This window comes from Cyrtonyx montezumae, unplaced genomic scaffold (assembly GCF_038088225.1).
Source record: "Cyrtonyx montezumae isolate F1298 unplaced genomic scaffold, pur_monq_1.0 scaffold_19, whole genome shotgun sequence".
Taxonomy (NCBI): Eukaryota; Metazoa; Chordata; class Aves; order Galliformes; family Odontophoridae; genus Cyrtonyx; species Cyrtonyx montezumae.
Window position 1 is genome coordinate 2,372,142 of NW_027071925.1, and position 23,197 is coordinate 2,395,338.

General features: G+C 36.0%; 1 protein-coding gene across 2 annotated transcripts in view; it reads left to right on the forward strand.

Moving 5' to 3' along the window:
• B3GNTL1 (UDP-GlcNAc:betaGal beta-1,3-N-acetylglucosaminyltransferase like 1) overlaps window positions 1-23,197 on the forward strand; it is a 109,525-nt gene that overhangs the window by 11,708 nt on the left and 74,620 nt on the right. For both annotated transcript variants that reach the window (XM_065735185.1, XM_065735186.1), the window contains 2 exons: window positions 3,881-3,946; window positions 19,315-19,410. In XM_065735185.1, coding sequence (XP_065591257.1) covers window positions 3,881-3,946; window positions 19,315-19,410 — 162 coding nt within the window. The remainder of the gene's footprint in view (window positions 1-3,880; window positions 3,947-19,314; window positions 19,411-23,197) is intronic.

The following is a 23,197-nucleotide window of genomic DNA, read 5'->3' on the forward strand; positions in this document are numbered from 1 at the left end:
AAAACTTGCCTCTGGAAAATTGCCTGCGGTGAGTGTTGCTGCACTGGTGGTCCTTCTGACAGAGCAGTTTTGGAGGTCATGGGCTTCCTCAGCTCAAGGAGTTACAGTGAACAATTGCACAGAAAGATTTTAACTGTAGTCTGAGCGGGTTTGGGATAAAGGAATGTCCTTTAAGGACACTGGAAGACTTTGGCAGTGCCATATTGTTTGTCATGCAGTCGACCACTCCACCTGACATGGCAGAAATCTGTATTTCACATGCAGTAGCTGCAGTGGAGATGGTGCTATTGTTGGCAGGATGCAGTGTGTCAACTGTGTTCTTTTTATGCTTTGTTGGGTGTTTGTGAACAACCAAATGAAGGAAATTACAAAAGTATATAATGTGGTCTATAATGTGAGATTCAGACAGGACTTCAGTGCTGAGCTTGAATTGCTATATAATTTAATGTGAGCTTGTCCTTGATTTTAAAAAGGAAATATTTATTGTACATTGAATTGTATTTTTTATTTCACTTTCTGCAGTGGAATTAAAAAAACATTCAATGGGAAATTATCGTGTTATCAGTGTGGATTTCCGTGTGGTCTAGACAGCCTGCCTGGTTGAAGAGGCCAGTGAATGTTTATCATTTGAATTTACTCAGAGTGATTAAAGAAAGACATACTGAAAGCAACAGCAGCTTTGAGTAATATCCTTTAGCTCGGATAATCGGCTTAATTTCCTTTTCTTCAACTAAACATATGAATAAAGTAAAATAAAACAACCAGCTCAGTGTAAATTGTGCATGTTTATAATTGTAATTGTGCGTGCCTCTGGATGGAACGAAATTAGCCCAGCTGATAGCTGTATAATGAGCTTTTCTGATCCTGTGGCATCTGCAAGTTGTTGTGTGGAACTTGGCAGGAGCGAGCCAACTTAGTGCAGAGGGGATATGTTTGATAGGGACGTGAGCAGTCAGAACTCCTGTCTGACAGAGAGCTGATGGGATCACAGCCTCCCACTGGCAGAAACATACCTGGTCTTGTTAGAAATCCCCGCTGGCTTTTCATGTGAAATAAATTTATTTTCTTTCTCCCATCCTTCAGCAAATTGTTTCCCTACTCAGAATGGACATCAGAGAAGCGGAAATGTTTGTAATCAACAAAATTCATACAAATTCTGGGTTATTTTCTGTGCCTAATTTTGGCTTCTGTTTATATTGCTGTATTTCTTATTCTTTACCTGTTTGACATTGTTTGCATTGTATGCACCCATGTACCTATTTAGCTGACAGTAAATCCAGATGTTACCTAAGACTTCTAAACATTTTTCTACAAAGTTTGGTGGAGAGTCATTTGAAAGTAGTTTTATTTGCTAATTATTTTTTTTCCTATACTACTGTAAAGACATATTGACATTGTGACTTAAAATATACATATACATATATATATACACACACACGCATATATATACATATATATATATGTTTATATATATATATATATATATATTCAGTGTTATCTTCCCTAGGAGATAGAAACAGACTAAACATACCTTGTTTTTCCTAAATGTAATCTGTTTTTCTAAACAAATTAAATATGCTTCTGCAGTTAGATTCAAATCATATGCTATTTTTTTTGTTTGACATGACATTAGTGAAAAATATTGGTCTAATTGTTACTATTTGTGATTACATAATGTACAAGTGGATAAAATATTTGAATGTTTAGTTGTCTGATATTGAAGTTGCTGAACAAATTGTTTTCATCCTCCTTCCATGAATTCAGGCATAGCAAAACTAAACTTCAGTGCATTGTATATGTAAAACTGTTGATTAACAAATACATGGAGGCTTTTTGTTTTCTTTTTTAGGATAAAGGTCATTCTGGGTAAGAGTTCATCATTTTCAAGCATTAGAGAACAAAAACGTATCTGTTTTAAAAAAGGGCATTTTTCAATTTTTGTGTTCATAGTGTTCCCTCTTAAGCTGGATTTTACAGAATACTGATGATCTTGATGATAGCCTGAAATCCAGTTCTGGAGCCTTGTTAGTTTTGTCACTCAAGGTTGAATGGCATAGTGTTTTGTTAGGGGGGATTAGACCTTTGCTGTCAAGTGGTCTGCTTATAAAAGCATAACACTGACCTGTTGGTTGAACAGAATATTTGAACTTGGTTTGAATGATTAAGTAAATTATTGAATGGTCAAGTAAATTATTTTTTTGTGAATGCATGAGTTGTTGAAATTTATCTGTTGTACTGGATCATATGTGTTGGAATGCTTTAGCATGAGAGCCTATGTTGTGTGTTGTAAGAGACAAAAGTGGCTTCATTTTAATTCCTTTCTTACTGATAACTTTCGTTTGCATTCTAGGTTTGTAGGCACCTAACAACGTGGCTTTTAAGAGTTGTAAATAATTCTTAAAGTAGTAAACAAAGTTCAGTCAAAATATTACTGTATAGATTTCATTTAAAAATTTAGCTGTGTGCTTAGTTTACAAAGAAATATGATTATTGTTCTTTCAGGGGATAGGATATATGTTTTGCTGTAGTGTGCACTTGATGAATTCTTGATACAGTAGATTAGAAGACAAACCTTTTTGTCAAAGTTCTGAAGTAACTGATGTAAAACCTTTATGATAAAGGTTTTTATTGAAAAATCAGATTTTTCTTTTCCATTATGTTGGCTTTGAGATTGGTTAGCACCTCTCATATTTGCTACTAAACTTATCTTAAATGCAGGATACAGACAAATGCTGTTGATGGTAAATCTCCTCCTGCTCTTAGGAACTTGCATTCTGCAAGAGTCAGTTTCAATATTACATTGTTTTGTCATTTAATGTTGTTTTGTACTAAATAGTTGGACCTAATTCTGTTAGTTTTAAACATCGTATGAGAAGGCTGGAGTTGATATTCAGATGGAAGAAATATGAAACCAAAATGGAAAAGAATGGAGGTAGAGTACTCAGGAGATTCAATTTAGGGAGGAAAACTTGTGACAAAATTGGTTATTTTAATAGACTAAAGATAAAGTGCAGAAAATATATAATTCTAAAGAGATTTCTCCTATCTGTTCAAGGAAGGTTGGGAAGTTTATAAAGTTCTTTCAAGGCAATCCATCTCATCATGTGCAAATAAAGCAGGTCTTTATGCTACAAGTGAAAGACACATAAACTTCAAACTTACATCTAGATAGCATTTCAAAGCCACGTCAATACTGTTGTGTTTTGTGTGTTTATCTTGGGCTTTTTACTGCTTTTGCTTAGGATTGTGTGATTTCACAAATACTACTTTTTGTGCTTATAAAATGTTGTATTAGAAGATCTAGAGACAGAGGGCCTTTTCTTAACATCAAAGCTAAAGCCCAGACTGCAAAGAATGCCTATGAGGAAAGAATATGAAGAACTTTCTGAGTTCAGAATGTTATTAGCTGTATCTGTTTTATTGTGCATGTACTTTATAAATGGTTTACTTTTTGTTGATGACTGTTGTTCTGCCATGTTCTTCTCTGTTGGCCTTCCTTCCCACATGCATATGTACTTTCTTTTTATGTATTTTAAAGAAGGCACTGAAAGCTTAGAGATACTTCAGGGGGATGATCTCTGTGCATTTTAATTTACTGAGACTGAAGCAAAGCAGCACATGAAAATAAGATGCATTTTAAAATGCTCTTTCTCATTTTTAATTCTACTTGCTCGTGGGCACTGATAAGTCAGATGCAAATGTGTTATTTCTGTCTGTCTGAGAGAAAGCAAGCAGTGGTCACAGTGACTTTCATATTTGTTCTATTTGTATGTCTGAGTACGAGCCAGTAAAATGATGTTAATTTAACAGCATATTTTAATGTCTGAATACTGTACTGTGACCCTTTTTATGTTCAGTAACAGTGTGCTGTTTATTTCAGGATGATGTGATGATGCCACAGCGGGTTAGACTGCAGCACGAAGCTGCCATTCAACACCCAAACAGTGTGAGTATTTTCTTGGATGCAAAGCAATAACCAGTGTATTCTTTTCCTTAATTTTTAATCCTTGTGTTAAATCATAACTTTGAACTTCTGTTTGTTTTTGCTGTTTAGTAAATCAAATGTCATTATGGCAGTGATATTCTTTTTCAAATGAGCACGTGGGTTTCCATAGTGTACGTAACTTTAAAAAGCCACCTACAGGTATGGTTTAAGTGTTTTAAATGTTTAAGAAACTATGAGGAATGTATGGATTGTTATCCTTAATTAGCTAGCCTACAGTTAAATTGATGTTTTTCCCTATGACTGCAAAAGGAGACGTTAGGTAGAATGCCATTTTTTTATTCTCGTGAAACGAACATTCAGAAATGATCTGTGAGTTAACTGGCTTATGATATGTGTGTTTTTGATATTAAATTAGTTTCTGTTATAAGGACGTTTGGAGATAATTGGTGTCTCATATTCTCCTTACCTGAAAATAATAAGAATGATTTTCAATGCGAATTACTTTGCTTGTTGATGCTACTGACATAAATATTCCCATATAAACTTGAAGTCAGAGTTTGTACTCCTGTCAACAAGGTTTGGCAAAAATTGGCATAAGTAAAGAAAATTTCATGAGAAAATGTTCGATATAAAGCAGTGTGCAGGACATTTTTGGTAGAGAAAGGTCACTTGTCCCTGTCAAGGAGGCATTTTCTGCAGATCTCCTAACAAAGCAAACAGTTTTCAGGTTATCGCTGTCTGGGAATTAAGCACCATTCAAACCTATTCTCCCAGACACACTTACTTTGAAGTAGAGATTACTGCGGTTGTTTCAGCTAACTGCCTGCCAAACAACCTGCTGTTTAGTGGTGGGATGTGTACCTGCTCACTGGAACACCTGTGTTAGGTCTCTTATGAAATCTGATAACCCTTACAGTGTAATTTATGAAATTATAGTTTTAGTTGCACCTGAGAAGCAGTTACCCTTGTTCGTACTATGAACATAATAATAAAAAAATACATGGAAGGTTGTTTTTGTTCTGATATGAATCAGTTAATTTACTTCTGTAGTGAAATGCCAAAGAACTGGAGAGACAAGTTGATCCAGTTCTTCTACGGAAACTAGTGTTAAGAGCTATCGTATTTCTTGCTTGTATGACTTCTGAACCTGTATACTGAGACTTTTTTAATTAGGCTAATTTCAGCTAGACAATTTGTGGTCTATTTAGAAAACACTTCAACTGTTTTGCTTATATTGTTATAGCTCAGTACCTGACAACATTCAGTATGAGCTGTTAAATGGCAATCAAGTAAATAGGAAAATGTGTGAATAGACTGAAGAGTGTGTCTTCATGATATGCTTTAACACAGACCTGTTCTTCTAGAGGAAGTCCAACTTTGTATACATTCTAGTATTCTCTTAAATAAAACTTGGCAGTTGGGAGTAGCCCAAGAAATGTGCTTTTCTGATAGTTGCCCAAACCACACACATATACACACATATGGGTATAAGAGATGCAGTCTTTCACACTTAGAACCCACATTTATTCTGTTATTGAATATAGGCAAAGTAGTATCCTTTAAGAATTCCCAGGGCTTTTTGTTTCAAGGACAGAGGAGATTGTTATCTGAATCTGCTCCCAGGCTGTCTTGTGGAGTGCTCGTGTCCCCCCGCAGTATGGTGGTCTCTCATGTCTTCTCAATAGCTGGCGTTACACTGTGGCAGAATAAATAAAGGTTACTTCCCTTTTTGCTAGCAGATTGAGCAGTGAATCTGTACCTCTGTCAAAGTGAAAACTTTTCTTGCCTTAAAAAGAATGCTTGCCTCTTTATTGAGCATGTAGGATACTTAAGGCACGTGAGAGAAATTTGAGTATCATCTCAGTGAGAAGTCCTCACTGTTTTGCATTTCTAAAGCAAATTCAGCATATGCTGTAACTTGGTTTGAGGTCAGTATCTGCAGTGCCTCAGGCAATTTTCACCCATAGCATTATCTGAATCTGTTAAACAACTGAGTAACTTGTGTGTATCATTGATGGTTAATGTGACCTGAAGATGGTGGATTGGACTGAGTGAACTGGAACAATTTATGACACACAACTAGTTCACAGACCTGCTCATCTGCCTCTGGGTAAAGAAATGTTGCACAGTCAATAAAAAAAAATCAGAGAAACGAACAAGTGAATGAGGTACCTGAGCCTTGTCCTCTTTTTTAGGCACAACTCCAGGCCACAGCATTGTGTGTCTTCTTCCTCATCCCCTCTGAAAGTCATAAATTAACTCAACTTAGAAATGAAGTATTTTTTCTCCTTTTTTATTTTTTTTTCCTTTTTTTTTTTCCTTTGGTCTGACACATACCTTTCCTGATATTAAAAGTTATATTCTACCAGATAAGGTTTTTGTATTGTTATTGCACATGCTACTTGCCCAGGCTTGTTGCACATTTCTATTACACTTTAGAAAGACTTTTATTCCCTTCTCATTTTCTTTACCTAATCCTTATTTATCCCTGCACATCTGGTTAGAGGTCACTGACTTGAAAGTATCATTTCATTTTCTTCTGTGACTAAAAGGATCTGCCTTCATTGATTGTATCAGTCCCCTTAGCCTCCACCTTATTCATTTAAACCAATATCTGAAATTACAGGACTTTCTCAGGAGCAGAGTGTACAGTAAAATGAGTAGATCATCCCTTTTAAGTATAATTGAAATGAATGGTTTTAGTGGAAGATAATGATGCGAAATAGAACTTTTAAGCATTCTGTTTTCATGGTTGTCATGATAATGTGATCTGATTCTTTTTCAAAATACCTGAAGAGCTACGCTGTCTAACTATTTCTGCATTAGTAAGAGACATGGTTTTTGTATGTTAATCCATGAGCACATTGGGAATGGCTTAAAAATACCGAGGGTTATTTTGTTCTGACTGCAAAAAGATCAGTATACATTCTTATGATCTGACAGAGTCCCATATTTTAGATCTAGCTTTTCTCCTTGGAAGGAGGGTGGTACTTCTAGGTAGTTTGGAGCAGTGTCTGTGTAAGTTCTTGCTTATCAGAGCAGATCTGAACGGCAGAGCGTGCTCTGATTGTTTAGTATACAAAAAGAACGCTGTATGTAAATGGTGCGTTCTAAGTGGCTTTGCTTTGCAGAGTAGTTAAGACGTTCTCATCTATCTTTTGTCAGGTATAATTACACATTTGGAAGCTCTTGTGGTAGAGTTCTGGTGCAGCATCACTCCTTAGAACGCTGCCTGGTTCAACGGAAGTTTTTTTACTGATGTATTTTATTGAGCAGCTGTTCCCATAATATGTTAAATTAATGGGGCTTTTTTGTTCCTGCTTATTATGACAAACCTGGAATACAGGCAGGAGATTGTTTTATTTATTTTGTTCCAGGCCAGGCTGCTTTGTGATGACACGAGAGAATGAGATAAGAAATAAAAATGGGGCGAAAAAAAGAGAGTCTACCTTATACACTGGCAGTCAGCAGCAGTTGTTTGGGAATACTGACAGAACTCAGTGTGCAGTGATTACATTCCACATACCAACAAAATCCGGTCACCTCTTAAAGCCTTTTGTTTGCTGTGTCTTCTTATTAGTCTAATGTTGGAGTAGTCCTGAAAATAAGAGCCCTTCAGACTACATGCTGTGCCTCATTGGTACTTTCTCTTGGAAGCAAAAATGATTATTCTACAGTCTGATAATTACTTTGCACTTAGACAAGGATTTACTCTGATGGACAAGGTAGCCTTGTTTGTATTGCTGGAGCTGGCAAAATTGTGATAATGCATGTATTCTGTACAGCCTATACATTTTATTCTTAAAGTAGTCTTCTGTCACCTAGCACCAATTGCAATTGAGAAGCTCTAAATCTTGTATGGATTTTTATATAATTTCACGCTGTATTTTTTTCCCCCTATATTGGAAACCATGAAAATGTGACTGCAGTTGTAGCAAACCAATTCTACAAGACTTCAGGTAAACTCAGTAGGAAGTGACCTGAAGTCTAAATGTGCTCATGAACTGTTTGGTTTATTTGGGTCAGAGTATGATGCTATGCAGTGAAAATGTATGTTGTATCAGAGGTCAGTCTTGGTGCAGCAGGCTTAGTAGACAGAAGCTTTCCTCAGGTAAGAGCTCCATTGCTATGACTAGAGCAGTACTGAACCTGAGCTCGTGTTTCCAGTGTTACAACAGGACTGGCAGTACTTAGTCTGCTATCACAGGAGCTCCACACCTTCTAGTCAGCCTGAAACGTTGGCAGACTTTATTTTTAAATTAGAATAGATCTTACAGACTTATTCCCAGGAGCTTTAGGCTAGGTGTTGTTTAACTGAAGTAGCATGATGCAAAGGACAGGGGTTCTGTCAGGAGGAAAGAGAAGCAGGTTCGTCTCCAGAGTGGTGTTGCCATTCCTCATCTACTCTGTTCTGGAGTCTGAACCTTTTTATTCCTGAGGGATTATTACCTTTTCTCTACTTAAAATTGGGTTTTAGTCAGATCTATAAAAAGAAGTAAGTAGGATCTTGTATGTAATTTTGCAGGTGTGAAAAGATAATAAGCATATGTGAAGCTTCACTAAACTGTCATTAAACATAATTGCATAATGTTGAAATACTACATCTCTAGTGTGATAGAAAAACCCCTCCATTTAAATTCCATCATTCCTGTGCCTAACAAGTTAATGGTTGTTGGTAATCTCTCACTGTGTTATGTCTTGTACTGAAGTCCAGGTTTTATGAATTCCCTTTCAATTGTTTCATCTTCCACTTATTGCAGGTAGGTTATTCTTTGAGAAATACTTTTATTTTGGACATAAGCATGATTAAGATCTTAATTGCGTAGAGCATGAGTAATCTTTGTTTTCCCTTGGTTAATTTGCATCAGCTCTTTTGTCTGTCTTACTCAGCAGATTTGAGACAGATCAGTGTGCATTGCCCAGACATGTCGTAGCAAGCAGTGCATATAGAGTTTAGCTTTAAAATAAGCTTTTGTTCATGTAACAGCTATCAGAAAGAAATGATTTGAGTACTGGCATGTCTCAGTGCATAGGTGAATAGATCGAATTTGTTTGCTTAACCCTCTTGGTAGGAATTTGCCCCACTAAATGGGCTTAAGTAGATCTGAGGAGTCTGGTTCCTCTTTGGTGTGAACAGAGGGGGAAATGAAACAGTATTCCTGTGGTGATTAACTACAGTTGTCAATTGTCTAAAATCAGTTTGGTTTTCATCCAGAAGAAAAAAGTGTACAGAAAAATGTTTTCATGAACCAGTGTAAGAAATCTGGTTATTGGAACTTCACGACTGCATTCTGAGTTCCAGTGCTTTGCACTGTCTGAAAATTTAACTCCAAATAAAAATATCCAGTATAGATACTTAGATATCTATATTTATGTGTATAAGTATTTTATGACTTTGGCAAAATGTTATTGGAGGTTTTTAAAGATTATCTATAGTATTTGAGGAATCTTTTTTGGCCTTTTTTGAAGGGTAGAAGACTAGAGTAGCAGTTTGAAAATGTCTTCTCTAGTGGTTGCAGTGGAGGATGTTTAAGAAAAGAAAATAGGATTCCTTTTTCTGGACTGAAGAATATGAAAATTCTTTCTCTGTCAAGGAGAGTATTATTTTTAGGGTGGTTTTCATTAATGAGGCTTTTCCGTGTACATCACCCAGATTGCTCAAGTTCAGCTGTGTCTTTGCTTTTCATTAGGCAGCTTCCTTAAAGACTTTTTTTAATTTGTTATTTCAGAAAAAACCACAGTGCATTTTCAAAGTCATGGTGTCACTTTAAGTCTGTTCTACATTTTATCAAATATTCAAAATGAGAAACATCCCAACTTGTACCACTTTGTAATTAAATGTGTGTTTAGTATGGCCTCCACATGTCAATAAACCCATCAAATGGTTGTTGTTACTGGAGTTTAATGTTAATGAACGTCTGACTGCTATGTAGACTTTTGGCATATTTCATTTTTAAAGCTGACCTGAAGTGTGAAACATCTGAAAAGGAAAATCCCCTCTCCTTATGTTTGATATTTAACTTTGGTATTATCGGTTATTAATCCAGTCACACTTTGTGGAGCTACATGTACAAATTGGTTTAAAAACTGAAACTGTGTGAACATATTGCTCTTTATGACTGTTCCTAAGCTTTATGCAAAGAACTGTTGTATAAATGCTTTGTCAGGATCCAAAGTGTTTCCTTAAATTGCATCAAATTTAGATTAGAGGTGCGGTAGCCATACTATGGAGGCTGAGCCCTTAGAACTTGTTTATCCCTGCGTGGCAGATTTTGAGTGAGTGCTTCTGAGGCCTGGTGCTGTTTCGTGCCTAAGCTAGTCATCAGAAATACTGGGGCTTACTCATTCACCTTCAAAAAAGGACTTTGGAAACTGCTTTAATTTGCTTTCGGAGATAATTTAATGTAGTCTGAAGTTTCATACTCCCCTGTTCAGACTTGTAGTATTCCTTCAGTGATACTTAAGTTTTTCCAAAATGTTGTGTTCTTTGTTCATGAATTCATATAAATGACAACTTTCTTTTTAAATGTGCTATGTGATGTTTGGCTGTACTCATTCTGATTGCACAGCTTTGATTTCTTGGGTTTTATAGAAATTCACTGAAGTAAATTAACATTTTCTTGATTTTTAACTGCTCTTTTTTAAGTGTTGAAAATAAACTTGTAACATCCTGTTTTGGACTTTGAACTTGAAACTGCCAAAAAGAACGTTTAAAAGGATGCTCTTTAAAGAGGGCTGCCACAGGATAAGAACATATTAATGAGTTGATATTCATCTGGCCTAAGGAACTTCTCTGGGGAGTGAGCACTGTCAACATACTTCATAATTTTTGAAAAAACTTTACATACCCTTTTTTTTTGTATTTGGATACCTAATGCAAATCACCTCCCACATTTCATGTGTGTTGAAGTACGTTGCTTCCTCCATTGGAAATGGAGAGGAAGAAAACAAAGGAAATATATTGTACCCCCTTCTTTCCAGAGTATTCCATATTGGAAAGATTTTTACCACATCAAAGCATTCATTTATTTTTTCATTTTGATTATGCTATGAAATGGTCATGAGATCCTTCTTAAAGCCACTAGTATCTTTAATCATTTCATCGTTCTTCTGCATTAAAATGAAAAGGTCATAGACTGCTGGACAGATTTACTGTAAGTTAAATAAAATCTTTCATTGCTTGTAACAACATCAGTTTTTCAGTCTTGCTTCTAGTAAGATCAAAATGCAGAAATGCTGATGGTTGTATAAATATCTAGACTCTAGCTTTTCCTGTGCCATGTATGTTTCTTTTACAGTAGAGCAGATATTTCAGTTATTGTGATGACCATGTTCTTGTCTGGGAACTCAATGCAAAATCTGCTCAGTAAATAGGGATGTTTTGTAAATGTTTCATCTTTCGAATAGCATGGGATTTTTTTGGACTAATTACTCTATAATTTTGTCTCAGTATCCAAATACAATTTTTCTTAAGTTTAAAAGAAACATTTTGATTTCTTGTAGGTAATGTCACTTGTCATGAAATACAATCATGATGGGAGGAAGTTGGTTAAATTACAGTCAAATCAAGCCTAAGCAATAGTGATTGTCATTGATGCTATTTTATTTCTCTTACAGTTTCATTTTATAGACAGATTCTTACATAGCTCCATCACAATTTGATGGAAATACCATCCATCAATATCCCAAATATATACATCCCATTATATTTTTATAATATATGGATTTTAGATATAGTTAGATTTAGAGCTTTAATTGCTTGCTCTAAGTAAGAATAGTAAAAAGCAGGACTGTAAATGGAGCTGATAAACTTTTTCAAGACAGTCATGCTTCCCTCCTTCAGTATTCTGAAACTGAAATAGATTTAAACATACAATTCCTAATATTGTCTAACTTTTAATTCTTTCTTTTTCAGTCTTGTATATGGCTCAGTGAACTGTACAGGGTGACAAAACTAAGATACAGAGTAGAATTTAATAAATCATTCTGGTAGGATTTTTGAGCTTCAGAATTTAGAAGTTGTAAAGGTTGTAATGATGGTTAGGCTGCTAGCCCAGGATATGATTGTACAAGGCATATGGTGCTGGTGCATAATCCTTGCTATGCTTCTGTGTCTTTTAGAAGACCTGGATTCACTCATATAGCTTTAGATCTCTGATTAGGAGCCCAGTCATTCTAGTCTCCTTGTGTGAATAAAATGAGCATCTTCAAATTGCTTTTTAGATTTTACAGTGAATGAACATTAATTCCTTGTGATTGTCATTTTGTATATTGTGTGTATATGTGCGTATATACATATACAAATACCTGGACATATATGCATGAATATAGTGAACACTGGGTACATAATACCTTATAATTTGTGCTTCTGTGTCTCTGTACAGTTCCTCTTTATTATAACACCATAGTGTTAAAATGTGGATTGGTAAAATAGACACGTGATTAATTTTGTATCCTCTTGTCCTCTGGTAACACAGGAGTGTTATGATCCATAGATTCTGTGCTGAATAAGAGAGATTCATTGTGCTAGAGGAAGTTGTAGCTATTTAAAAAAGAAAAAAAGAAAAGCCACATCTGCAGAAAATGTGTTGTTTTTAATTACAGTCAACTCATTTAATCTCTACTTCCTCTCACCCACTTCATTTTCCATTTTTATGTGGAAAGGAAAACACAAAACATTAAAATGATAATATGAAACCTCTCTATCTCGATATTGCATTTAAAAACAAATGCTAGTGAAAAGTTGGAACAAGTTATGGCATGTAATTTGATGTCTGTTGTTGCTGGGAGGTGTAGAACACTGAAATTTATACACATCAGATATGCCAGAAATACTCTTGTATTTCAGTGGAACAATTTTGTAACTCACAGAACAGTGACTACATGTACTTATAGCATGATTTTGTAATCCATGCAATAACTCTACCTTGTGTCTCTGAGTCTTGTATTGATCACCAAGTGGCTGGATGTGCTCGTTAGATTTGTATGTTATGACTAACACTGTGTACTGTGACCAATTCGGAGCATCTGTTTCATGGAGAGCCCAGTTATTCTAGTTTTTTGCTATTAATTTGACTGTTTTAATTGTTGTTATTTTGTACTGGTTTTATTCATTTTGTTGTGCTTTAAGTCCTAAAAGATGTTTAAATTTAATGGTATAAAATACATATCTGTCACTGATTCTTAGTTAGATGATTTAATCAAAACTTCTTATTTAGAATTCTTAGTTAGATGATTCTCCTAACCATATGAAGTGGCAGTTATTAGAGAAGAGAGGTTCAGATACTAAACACGGACATACAATGCTATTTTAACATCTTAGGACATCTGAGACCATCTTGGCAGGACTGGCTGATACTACAGGTCTGGTCCTTCTGTGAAGTGGCAGCTGCAGCCAGGCAGGGTCACAGTGTGCTACATTTCCATTTGGCCACTCCTTCCCACAAAGCTGATCTTATGCCATTTGTATTTTTGAAATTTGGCTTTTCAGCATATGCATTTGTTGGTAGTTAAGGTAAAATCAGATAACCATTACACATTCTTAGTATTTCTTATCCACCACAGTCTGTTGCTGGAATAAATTATAAGTTGGTACTTTCTTGCAGAGAGGTCAGTGCTTATTTGAGTAAAGAGCTGAATATCTCTAAATTGCCTTTAATACAATTAAGCAGTTGTCAATCTAGAAAATGAATTACCTCATCTGATGTGGTAGCAGAAGGGATTGTCGTGGTTTTCTCTCCTAATTAGAATTTTGTTGTTCCATGAGCAGCCGTAGTCCGTTGCTATCAGTCAAAAAGCAAATACATGTATGTTTCTTACAGTTCATGCTACTCTTTCACATACAAGAAATATTAATATTGCATTTCTACTTGTTTCCACTTGGAATGTGGTATGTACTGTGTTTTTTTTTCTATAACAGTTTAATTGTAGAATCACAGAATGGCTTGAGTTGGAAGAGACCCCAAGGATCGCCACGTTCCAACCCCCCAGATACAGGCTGGGCTACCAACCTCCAGATCTGGTACTAGACCAAATTGCCCAGGGCCACATCCAACCTCATCTTGAACACCTCCACGGATGGGGCATCCTCTCTGGACAGCCTGTTCCTGCACCTCACCACTCTCTGTGAAGAACTTCCCCCTGACATCCAATCTGAACCTTCCTTCCTTGAGCTTAAAACCATTCCCCCTTGTGCTATCACTGTCTACCTGAGTAAAATGTTGATTCCCCTCCTGTCTATAATCTCCTTTTAAGTACTGGCAGGTTGCAGTGATGTTTCCTCACAGCTTTCTCTTCTCCATGCTGATCAAGCCCAGCTCTCTCAGCCTGTCTTCATAGGAGAGGTGCTTCAGCCCTCTAATTCTAGATACAGTTATATACCTGTATATAGTTGGCATGTATAATAATATAAATAATCTTGCCTGTCAGATAAAGAAAGTTGAATATTGGATGAAATCAATTTTAATATGGAAAAGATACTTGCAATATTGAAAAGAATGTTTCCAGTATAGAGAGTCGCTTTTTCTTTCTGAAAGTTTGGGTGGATGTAAAGTAGGCCAGAAGGAATTTTGTCAAAGTAATTTAAATCTTAGGAAAGAAGCAACAGTGAAAAGCCTTTCACTTGAATTTAAAAACTATAAGGAAGTATTCAGTGAAGTGGGTATAAAAGAACTCTGTGTGACATGAAGGAAATGGGAAACTGTGCAGTTGCTTCTGATGCCACACCTTACACAGGGGAACCAGAGGAAGTTGTTTGTACTCTAAATAAAGCTGACTTTGATTGGATGAAAGAATCTGCTGAAATGAGACATGATTAACAGGAGCTGTTTCAAAGGCTCAGGATATGTTGCTCTGTGTTGTTAATATTTATCTTGCAGCTACATAAGTCAGCAATCCCAATCAAAAGTCAAAATCCCATTGAGAGAGAAATGATACAATTGAATAGGAAAAAGTCTGGGATTTTTTGTTTAAGGATCAAGGAATACATTTGATTGCATATTGACAGTTTTAAGCTCAATCTGTAAAGATGATGCTCAAAGCAGTCTTGAGTGATGTTAGTTCTGAAAAGAAATCAGGAAGTCTTTGTGCTGTGCAAAACATTTCACTGTTATACTTGGGTAGAGGGAAGTTGGAACATTTCATTTCTTACAAAATGCTAACTTTGTTATGCACTTGTAGTTATTTTCCTGCTGTGTTGCAAGATCAAAACACAGCTGTTCCCAATAACATGCATTTACACTGTTAAGTATATTTTGCTCTGATGTCATTTTAATTGAAAAGTGTGGGTAAATGATGTTTTACAACATTGTCTTCTGCAGGAGGGAGATGATCACTTTTACGTGCTCTACTCATGGTGGAAGTCTTACAAGGAACCAATGGGAGCATGAACTAGGGGTGTTTTATTCCTTTGCATTTAAAGAAAGGAATTGTCATTTGTTTTCTTTAGAGGAAGAGAAATGAAGGCAACAATTCATTTGTCTGTGAAAGTACATGGTTTAAAGGTAACTAGAAAGCTTTCTGGACATAAAAACGTTTGTGTGTGTAGACAGCATGTCTAGGTAATTTCAAGAAAAAGTGAAGTTATGCCACTACTATAAACATTTTATTAAAGTCTTAGGAATATTAATCCTTCTCTGTGTTCCCCTAGTTCCACATATGAATCAAGTACAGTACTGCTAAATATGTAATATGATAGTATAGATGATGCTCCTATTCTGTGCGTAAGAGAGAAAAAAATAGAGTCAAATCTTAATCTTTACAGGAGCTTCATTCGAGGTGCTTAATTCTTTTATGTCTGCCTTTTGGAGCTCAGACTACAAAAGATTAAGAAAAGTGGCAAAGTAGTAATAAAGCGGATGGGAATTGGAGGTATTGTGGCAAGTATGATATACTGAAGAAGCAGGGTAATAAGGATATTAAAGAATGTAGAATCTCATAAATATTGAGTTTTACATTATTTTGAATTGTCTTCATCTTTTCTATCAAACAGCTTTTCTTTCCCACGTTAATTCTTGACATTGATCTTACTGTTATTCATTTTTGGGCTTCATACTGGATTAGACCATCATATCATTTGGTTCTAGCATTGGTGGTTACAGAGTGGAGGTTTTCTGAGTCTTATTTTGAAAATTCAAGGACTAAGAGTCATCAACTGCGTCCTTTTTAGTTGTGGAAGTGAAATCTGTTGCTCTGGAGATAAAGCTGTCTAACTCTTTGCCATCAGTTCTGGGCAAAACCACTTTTAGACCTGGTGGCATGAACCTTTTACGTTTAAAATACTGCTGAATTCATAGGGACTTTGTTGTCAGTACAGTAGAGGAGTTATCCTAATGATTATTCTGAGTTTTCATTGGACTAATTAAAAAAATCACTTGTCTTTGGAAACACCGAGTTATCAAAATATCTGATTCTTAAAAGTCAGAGGCGGTTCTTGTTCCTTTCTGCTGTATTCCTTTTTGAATTTTTATAGATTAGGAAGACAATGACTGGTATAAGATAGTAAACATTAGATTGAGGTTTGCTGTAGAAAATAAAATTCCTATTAATCAACTTTTTTTTTTTAACCTAGTATTTTGTTTGATGAATGTGCTCTAGATGTAAGTCTCTAGATGGTTATCCACTCACTTCCTGTTTCTGTTAGGCATGCTGCACCAAATTATGGTGAAATTCAGTGTAACCCATTGGCTTTTCTGTTCTGGATTTACATCACTGCTGTAACCATAATTCCTAACTTGTTTATTGGATAAATGTATTGATTTTCTTTTTATCCTCATCACAGTGCTCTCAAAGTACTTTAACACCTATGTGCAGCAAGTACAGAATCACTGTTACAAGCTAACATTCAGACAAGTCAATAGGAGCAAGCAGTGGAATCCTCTGTACTGCTGTATGAAGGGAGGAGGAGGTTTTGACTAAGAACCAGTTAAACTCTGAAAATTTCAGAAAAGAGCTGACAGGATCTAATTTACTAACAGTTATTAGTCTGTCTTCTCTGCTTGAATGTGGAGATAATTGATCACATTCATTCAGTTTTCTTTGGAAGTATAAGGAGCTGAGATTTGAACCAATTGTCCTTCGGAGCATAGGGAATTGCTGTCTTCTGGAGCGCCTGGATTCAATAAGATTTTAGATTGCTTAAACTATTAACAGCACTTATTAAATTGGTTAGACAGGCAGGAATGAATTAAAATACAGAACTCCATCCTCTGCTTCTCATTTAAATTTCGAGTTGGATAGAAAGAGATGACTGTGCTTCTTACTTGGCTCTAATTGCAACATGAGTTTTTAGAAAAACAAGTTTGAGATTGTCCTGTTTAACTCTTACCTTGTAAAATCTGTTTTTGGTTTTGTGCTTGTTGAGTTTAGGCTGTGACTACTTGAATAAAAAAATACTAGGCTTCTATTGTGCATTGTTATAGAATTTCTTTTGAGAAAAATATGTTTTGCAGTTTTTCCTTTCTGACTTTCTTAGTTTTATAAAGTCTCTTTGTAAGTTATAAAATCCTAGGACATGGAAAAGATGATCTGACATGGTTATTGAATGCTAGTTTGATATAAGCATCATGACTACCAGAATTCTGTAAGTAGATTTCTTAAACAAAAAACGATCCCTACAGAACTGAATATATTCATCCAATCAACTTCTGTGAAGTTTGTGTTTGTCTGTTTTTTGTTTTACCTTTGCAATGCACCCTTCTGAAATGTGTCTGTGGACATGCTTCTACCTGATATGACTTTAAAAGGAATTCTGGATCAACCTTCTGAAACTGTGTCAATATCACTCACTATGCTATAAGTCAGGAGAAAATTAAGCTTGAAGTTGTTCATAGTAATTCACAGTCTTCACTGAGGGGAAAAAAATCACATTTGAGAGATGTTTTATTCTTGTGGGATAAGCCAATCATCGTTTCCTTTTCTTTTATCTAAGGTCTTTATTTTGAATTTATTGAACATTAATCTAAATTGTGCTGTTTCATTGTCAGCAGTCCCTCTGCAAGGATGGTTGGTAGTGTTTTTATTCCCACAACTACATTCATAACCGCATGCACGGAACTCTAGCCTGACTATTTTTATCTGTGTGGGGTAAAAAGCTCTGTAAGTAGAGATACCTGAAAGAATTAACTTTGCTTTGGCTTCTGTGTCACAGTATACACTTACATATGTATATAAATTACTTATGGATACTTATGATAGAAAACGAGTTGTACTGTTCTCATACAGAACTCGATTATCCTGAATTACTGTTCAGAAATGCTGATACATATGCATTAATATTAATTCTTAGTGCACGAACACATCCTCAGCAGGTGCTACCCATCAAAATCTGCAAGCAAAATAGTAGTTGTGGTACAACAGAAATGCACTAATTGGTGTGAAACCTTGTCAGCTTACTTTGCATATATAATTAGGTCCTGCAAATGATTTAGGTAGACAGTGGGCCAGCCAAAGTCAGCTGTGCAGCTTGCTGCCAGGAGTAGCAGGCAGCAGAGCTCTGTATAGCACACTGCTTAGGTTTAAGTCTCTCATTATTGCATTTGATGCTTATTGGGAGCTGTTTATTACAGTAATAGGTGTTGAGAATATTAAAATTTTTGATCTATTATTAGCATATTTGATCTATTTTTGATCTATATTATTAGCATATTTGATCTGTACAGCTACAGTACAGTATCAGAGAGGATGATATTGTACTAAGGGGAATATAGTATTTGAATGAGCAGTTATTATCAAAATGAAATTGAATAGTGAAGTTAGAAGGGACCAGCAAAGATCATCAAATCCAACTGCCTGACTGCTTCAGGGCTAACCAGCAGTTCAAGCATACTGTGGGAGTATGAAGCATATACGAGGTGTTTAGATTGTTCTACCATGAGTGGAACAAATCAGAATACAGATTTTTACTTATTTTATATGAACATAAGAAGCATATTATATTACAGGTGATGGCATTATTTGCCTAGTGTTATCCAAGTTGTAGTTTTGACAAAATTTCTGGCTTCAGCCAAGCTATTCTGGGTGAAATCTTGAATTCTATATATATAGTGAGACTTTAGATTATTTTCTTTGGAAAATTTCAGCGGAAGTGGTTCAAGTATTTCCAAGACTGGATATCAGAAAGACACTTCTTCGTGTTATGAGTTTTCTATAGACCTCTGAAAGTCTGTAGCTGTGTAACATTTGAGCAGAGCAGCTGTGACATATTGTATTATACGATATTGTGAACGTAGAAGAGGTCTAATAAAATTTGTGCAGGCAGTCACAATTCTTGGATTCTCACGTTTTCAATGTCAGCTTTGTGATTTTGTTTAGCTGTTGCCATGTGGGTGTTCAGCAATTAACACAACGTTATTTATCTCATTTTGCCTTAGATTATTGGTTGCCAAGTCAGAAGAGAGCCACCAGAGTCTACGGAACGGTATACGCGTTGGATCAATAATCTGACTGAAGAGCAACTTCTTACACAGGTATTCTTTTTTTCAGCTGTGACTGAAATTATGACAGAAAAATATAGTGAAAGATTTATTTAGTTAGATTGTTTTCATTCACTTGCAATAAATTATAACTTACCCAGATTATCAGGATTTTATAATTTAAATAATAGAGAAGTTTGTGGTGTGTGTGATCATTATGTAATGATGCCTTTACGCTGAGGTTAGATACTGACTGCTTCTTCATCTGTTTAAATTTTGCTAGAGATCATTTTAAAATAGCAGCTATTCAGGCCTTAAACGTAGTGCTCATTAAACTTATTTTCAAGTAAGATACATTTGTAGGACTGAAGATGACAGTTTTGGCATAAAGATAGGTTGTTTCATTGGGCGGGCAGCCAATGATGAACTAAAAGAGACTTTGGCAAAAACAAGTTGAATTGTGGTAGTAATCAATCCAGCCTGTGGAGGAATGTGTATGCTCAGTATTATTGTAAGAAATCCAATGGATAGTTAGCAGAAAGCATCCCAGAAGACATATGATTCAAGTATTTCGGATTGGGTTTTGTGATGCTATGGTAGGAAGACATTCGCTTTTGATTTTCACAGATTTAAGTAGTCGAAAAGATGAACATACCCACGTTTGTTAGACTTCTTTGCAGCATTCCCCATTACTGTAACCCTCAAAGACACACTTACAGGCTCTGAGATGGTCACTGTAACACAAGAAAGTAATCTGCAGACCTTATTTTAAAACCAGCAGTAGTGTTATGGTTCTCTGTAATTTACCAAATGGAAGTAGTTATAGGGAAAATTACCCAGTGGAATAAATATTTGGATTTGCCTTTGAGTATGACATTAGAAAAAATTGCAGTTTTAAAACCATGAGTTTATCTGACAGTGGTATCTGCATACACAGTAATAGCACACCACTATGTTTGTTAAAGGGAAGAGAAAGAAAAGCTTGAGGATGCGATGTCAAAGCTTGTGCTACACCATCTGCTGTTTTTCATCTGTCTTGAAGTGGCCACTGGATGGAGCCTTTAATGAATTAAACTGGAAATCAAAGGAAATAGCCTAATTTTGAGATTGCTTTCAGCCTGATCAACCGAGGAGGGGTGTGAAAAATGAACACTGGCTTTAAGACAGGCCTGCAAATTTTCTGGAAGAGATTTATATAGTATGCTTTTTCTGACAGGAGGATGACCTGGGTAGTCCCTTGTAATCTTATGTGTCTATAAATATCTCTTCAAGCCTTAATCAAGTAGCATGGGCATCCCATTATTTTTAATGTGATTTAGAATCAACATTTTACAACTTGATTGTTCTGGATTGGATAGTGGGACTGGATCTAGAAGTCTGCATGATAAAGCTTGTACTACTTTTTGATGGGTGTCTAAACAAGACAAGATTTATACAGTTGCACTATTTAAGTGTTCCTTTCTTGGGTTTGAACATGTTACCTGTTCTGTACAAAATATAACCTAGAAATAGTAGCTCCTCAAAGATACTAAGTTTCTGAAAAAATTGTGTATGTGTAGAGCTAGAGGACACCGTACTGCACAGCTGTAAATCATGTCATTAAGAACAACAGAGTCCACTTGGGCAGAGATTTTAGTGCTGGGTCATGAGATGAGCTTCAGCTGCGTCCCATGATCAGCTGTGAGACGAGGCTGTACGAAGCCTGGCTTTTGTAGCTCTGCTGCTACAAGAACTGCTTGATCTCAGAGCAGTGCATTTTGGTATATGTCACTTCTCCTGCTTCAGTAACCATTCTCCTGGTCAGAAATTCAGGTAGGGAAGCAATTATTTTGCTTTTTCTTGATTTAACACAGTATGGATATAAGACAAAACTAGGAGTAAATGCTATTTCAGCTGTTAGACTCTAATACGAGTGAGCTGCCTAGGGTTAGGCTAGTGAAGGGTTGTCCCCTTTGTCCTTCTGATATACCTACACATTTTATTTTGGGTGGATTTCTAAAAACTGTTTGTTTTTCTGGAAATAAATCCCAAGAAAGCAACAATAATGGGCCTCTGCTAAGAGATTTGTCGAATACATGGGAGGAGCAGTCCTTCAGGGAATTTGGGAAAATTGGCTTTAATTTACAGCATATTGTCTCCAGCAGTTTCCTGTAGTGAAAGAATGTTCAGCTTTTTTTAGCTGTCTCTGTATTCAGTGCTCAGCTTTTTTTCCAGTTTTGCATTTCTGTGTCACGCACGTGGTAATTTTTTATGCTGTAAATTGGGAAAGTGATCAATTAAAAAAAAAAGAGTTGACAATGTTGTGTAATCTGCTATCGTAATATTTGTTATTAAATAGTATTCCATAGCATTTGATGACTTTAGTTGCTGTTTACTAAAGCATAGAAAGAGGTGGGTGGCAGCAGATGTTTTGTTAGGTGGTTGGATTGCTTCATGTGCCTCAGTGCTGGCTGCTCGTTTTATATTGCCTGAGTCAATACCAGATTTTTGGATCGAATGTCTGTACCCTGTCTTCATGCTGAGATCATTCAATACAAAATGCTTCCAGCATTTTAACTTTTCCCTTCCCTTAACCGTGGCCTCTTGATGCTTGCTCATCCATTAAATGTTTCTCTAAACAATTATACTGTAACATTCCAAAGATACTTTATGGTATGCGTGAAATTTCAGAATATATACCCCAGAGACTGAGGGGGGTGGAAGAATACAAAGAGAGCACACTGATGTGAAGGCTGCTTTTTAGAAGATCATTATTTTATTTTTAAGGTTATCTTCTTTATATAAGTGATTAAAGCATTGTTTTGCACACATAGTAATGTGAGCCTTAAAATACACCCCCAGAAGGGTTTTAACTTTTCAGTATGTGTGGGTACAGAAAGCAAATAAGCAAATAAATATAGATACCTGACTGTTGTGATGTGGGGATAAGTGAAAAAGTGTAGATGAAAATTAATCCTAAAGGATGTCAGTGTTTGAGTAGTGCTTGAACTGTGATTGAAGTTTGATTATGCAGCTCTTTGAATGTTGGAAATTTTACTGTATTGTATAAGTGAAAATTCCTGAATAGTTCTAAGGTTGCAGTAACTACACAAATGTTTATACAAGTAGTTCTTGAGGACTGTTGTGGTCTGTAAGTAACATAGCCAAGTTCACATCCATGTCTGTTAAATCCCTGTTTGGGTTTAATCTCACAGGCAGCCTGTGAAGTATTGTGTTCAGCCTGAAGTGTAATTCCATCTGACCTGCCATTTTTTATCCCCAAAGACAAGAAACCTCTCTGCTTTCATATCATTGTTCGTTTAGAAAGCAGCCTGTGAAATCAGAGGGGTATGTGCAGAGATGCTTGCAAATAGGAGTGGGCTCCCTGGTCGATAAGAGTGGACAGCCATAATTTAGAGGAATAACTATCTGAACATAGTGGTGCAGTTCTGTACGAGTGATGTCCACTGTAATGTCTGTGTTGCTCCTGGATAGGTAGGGTACTTTGCAGATTATCTTAGAGCTCTTGGTGTAGGACAGATCTGTGAGCTTTCATAGGTGATTTGTTCTTACCACTAATTTCTGTGCTACCTGACAGAAGAGCAGTATTTAACATGTAAGAGTTCCATAATCATCTTTTTTTTTCCTGTGCTTTTACTGGTGACTCCATGCTTAGCTAATTGGTTTAAATGCTGGCTTCTCTAAATAGGATGTGTTCCCATTCTAGTATTTTAAGTAATGTGAGATCAAAGTTCATGCTACAAATCAGGAATTACTACAGAGGTTTGTTTTGGAAGTAGATCCAGCATTCTGGCTGCATGGATCACATAACAAGAGCTTTTCCTGATAACATAAATTTGAT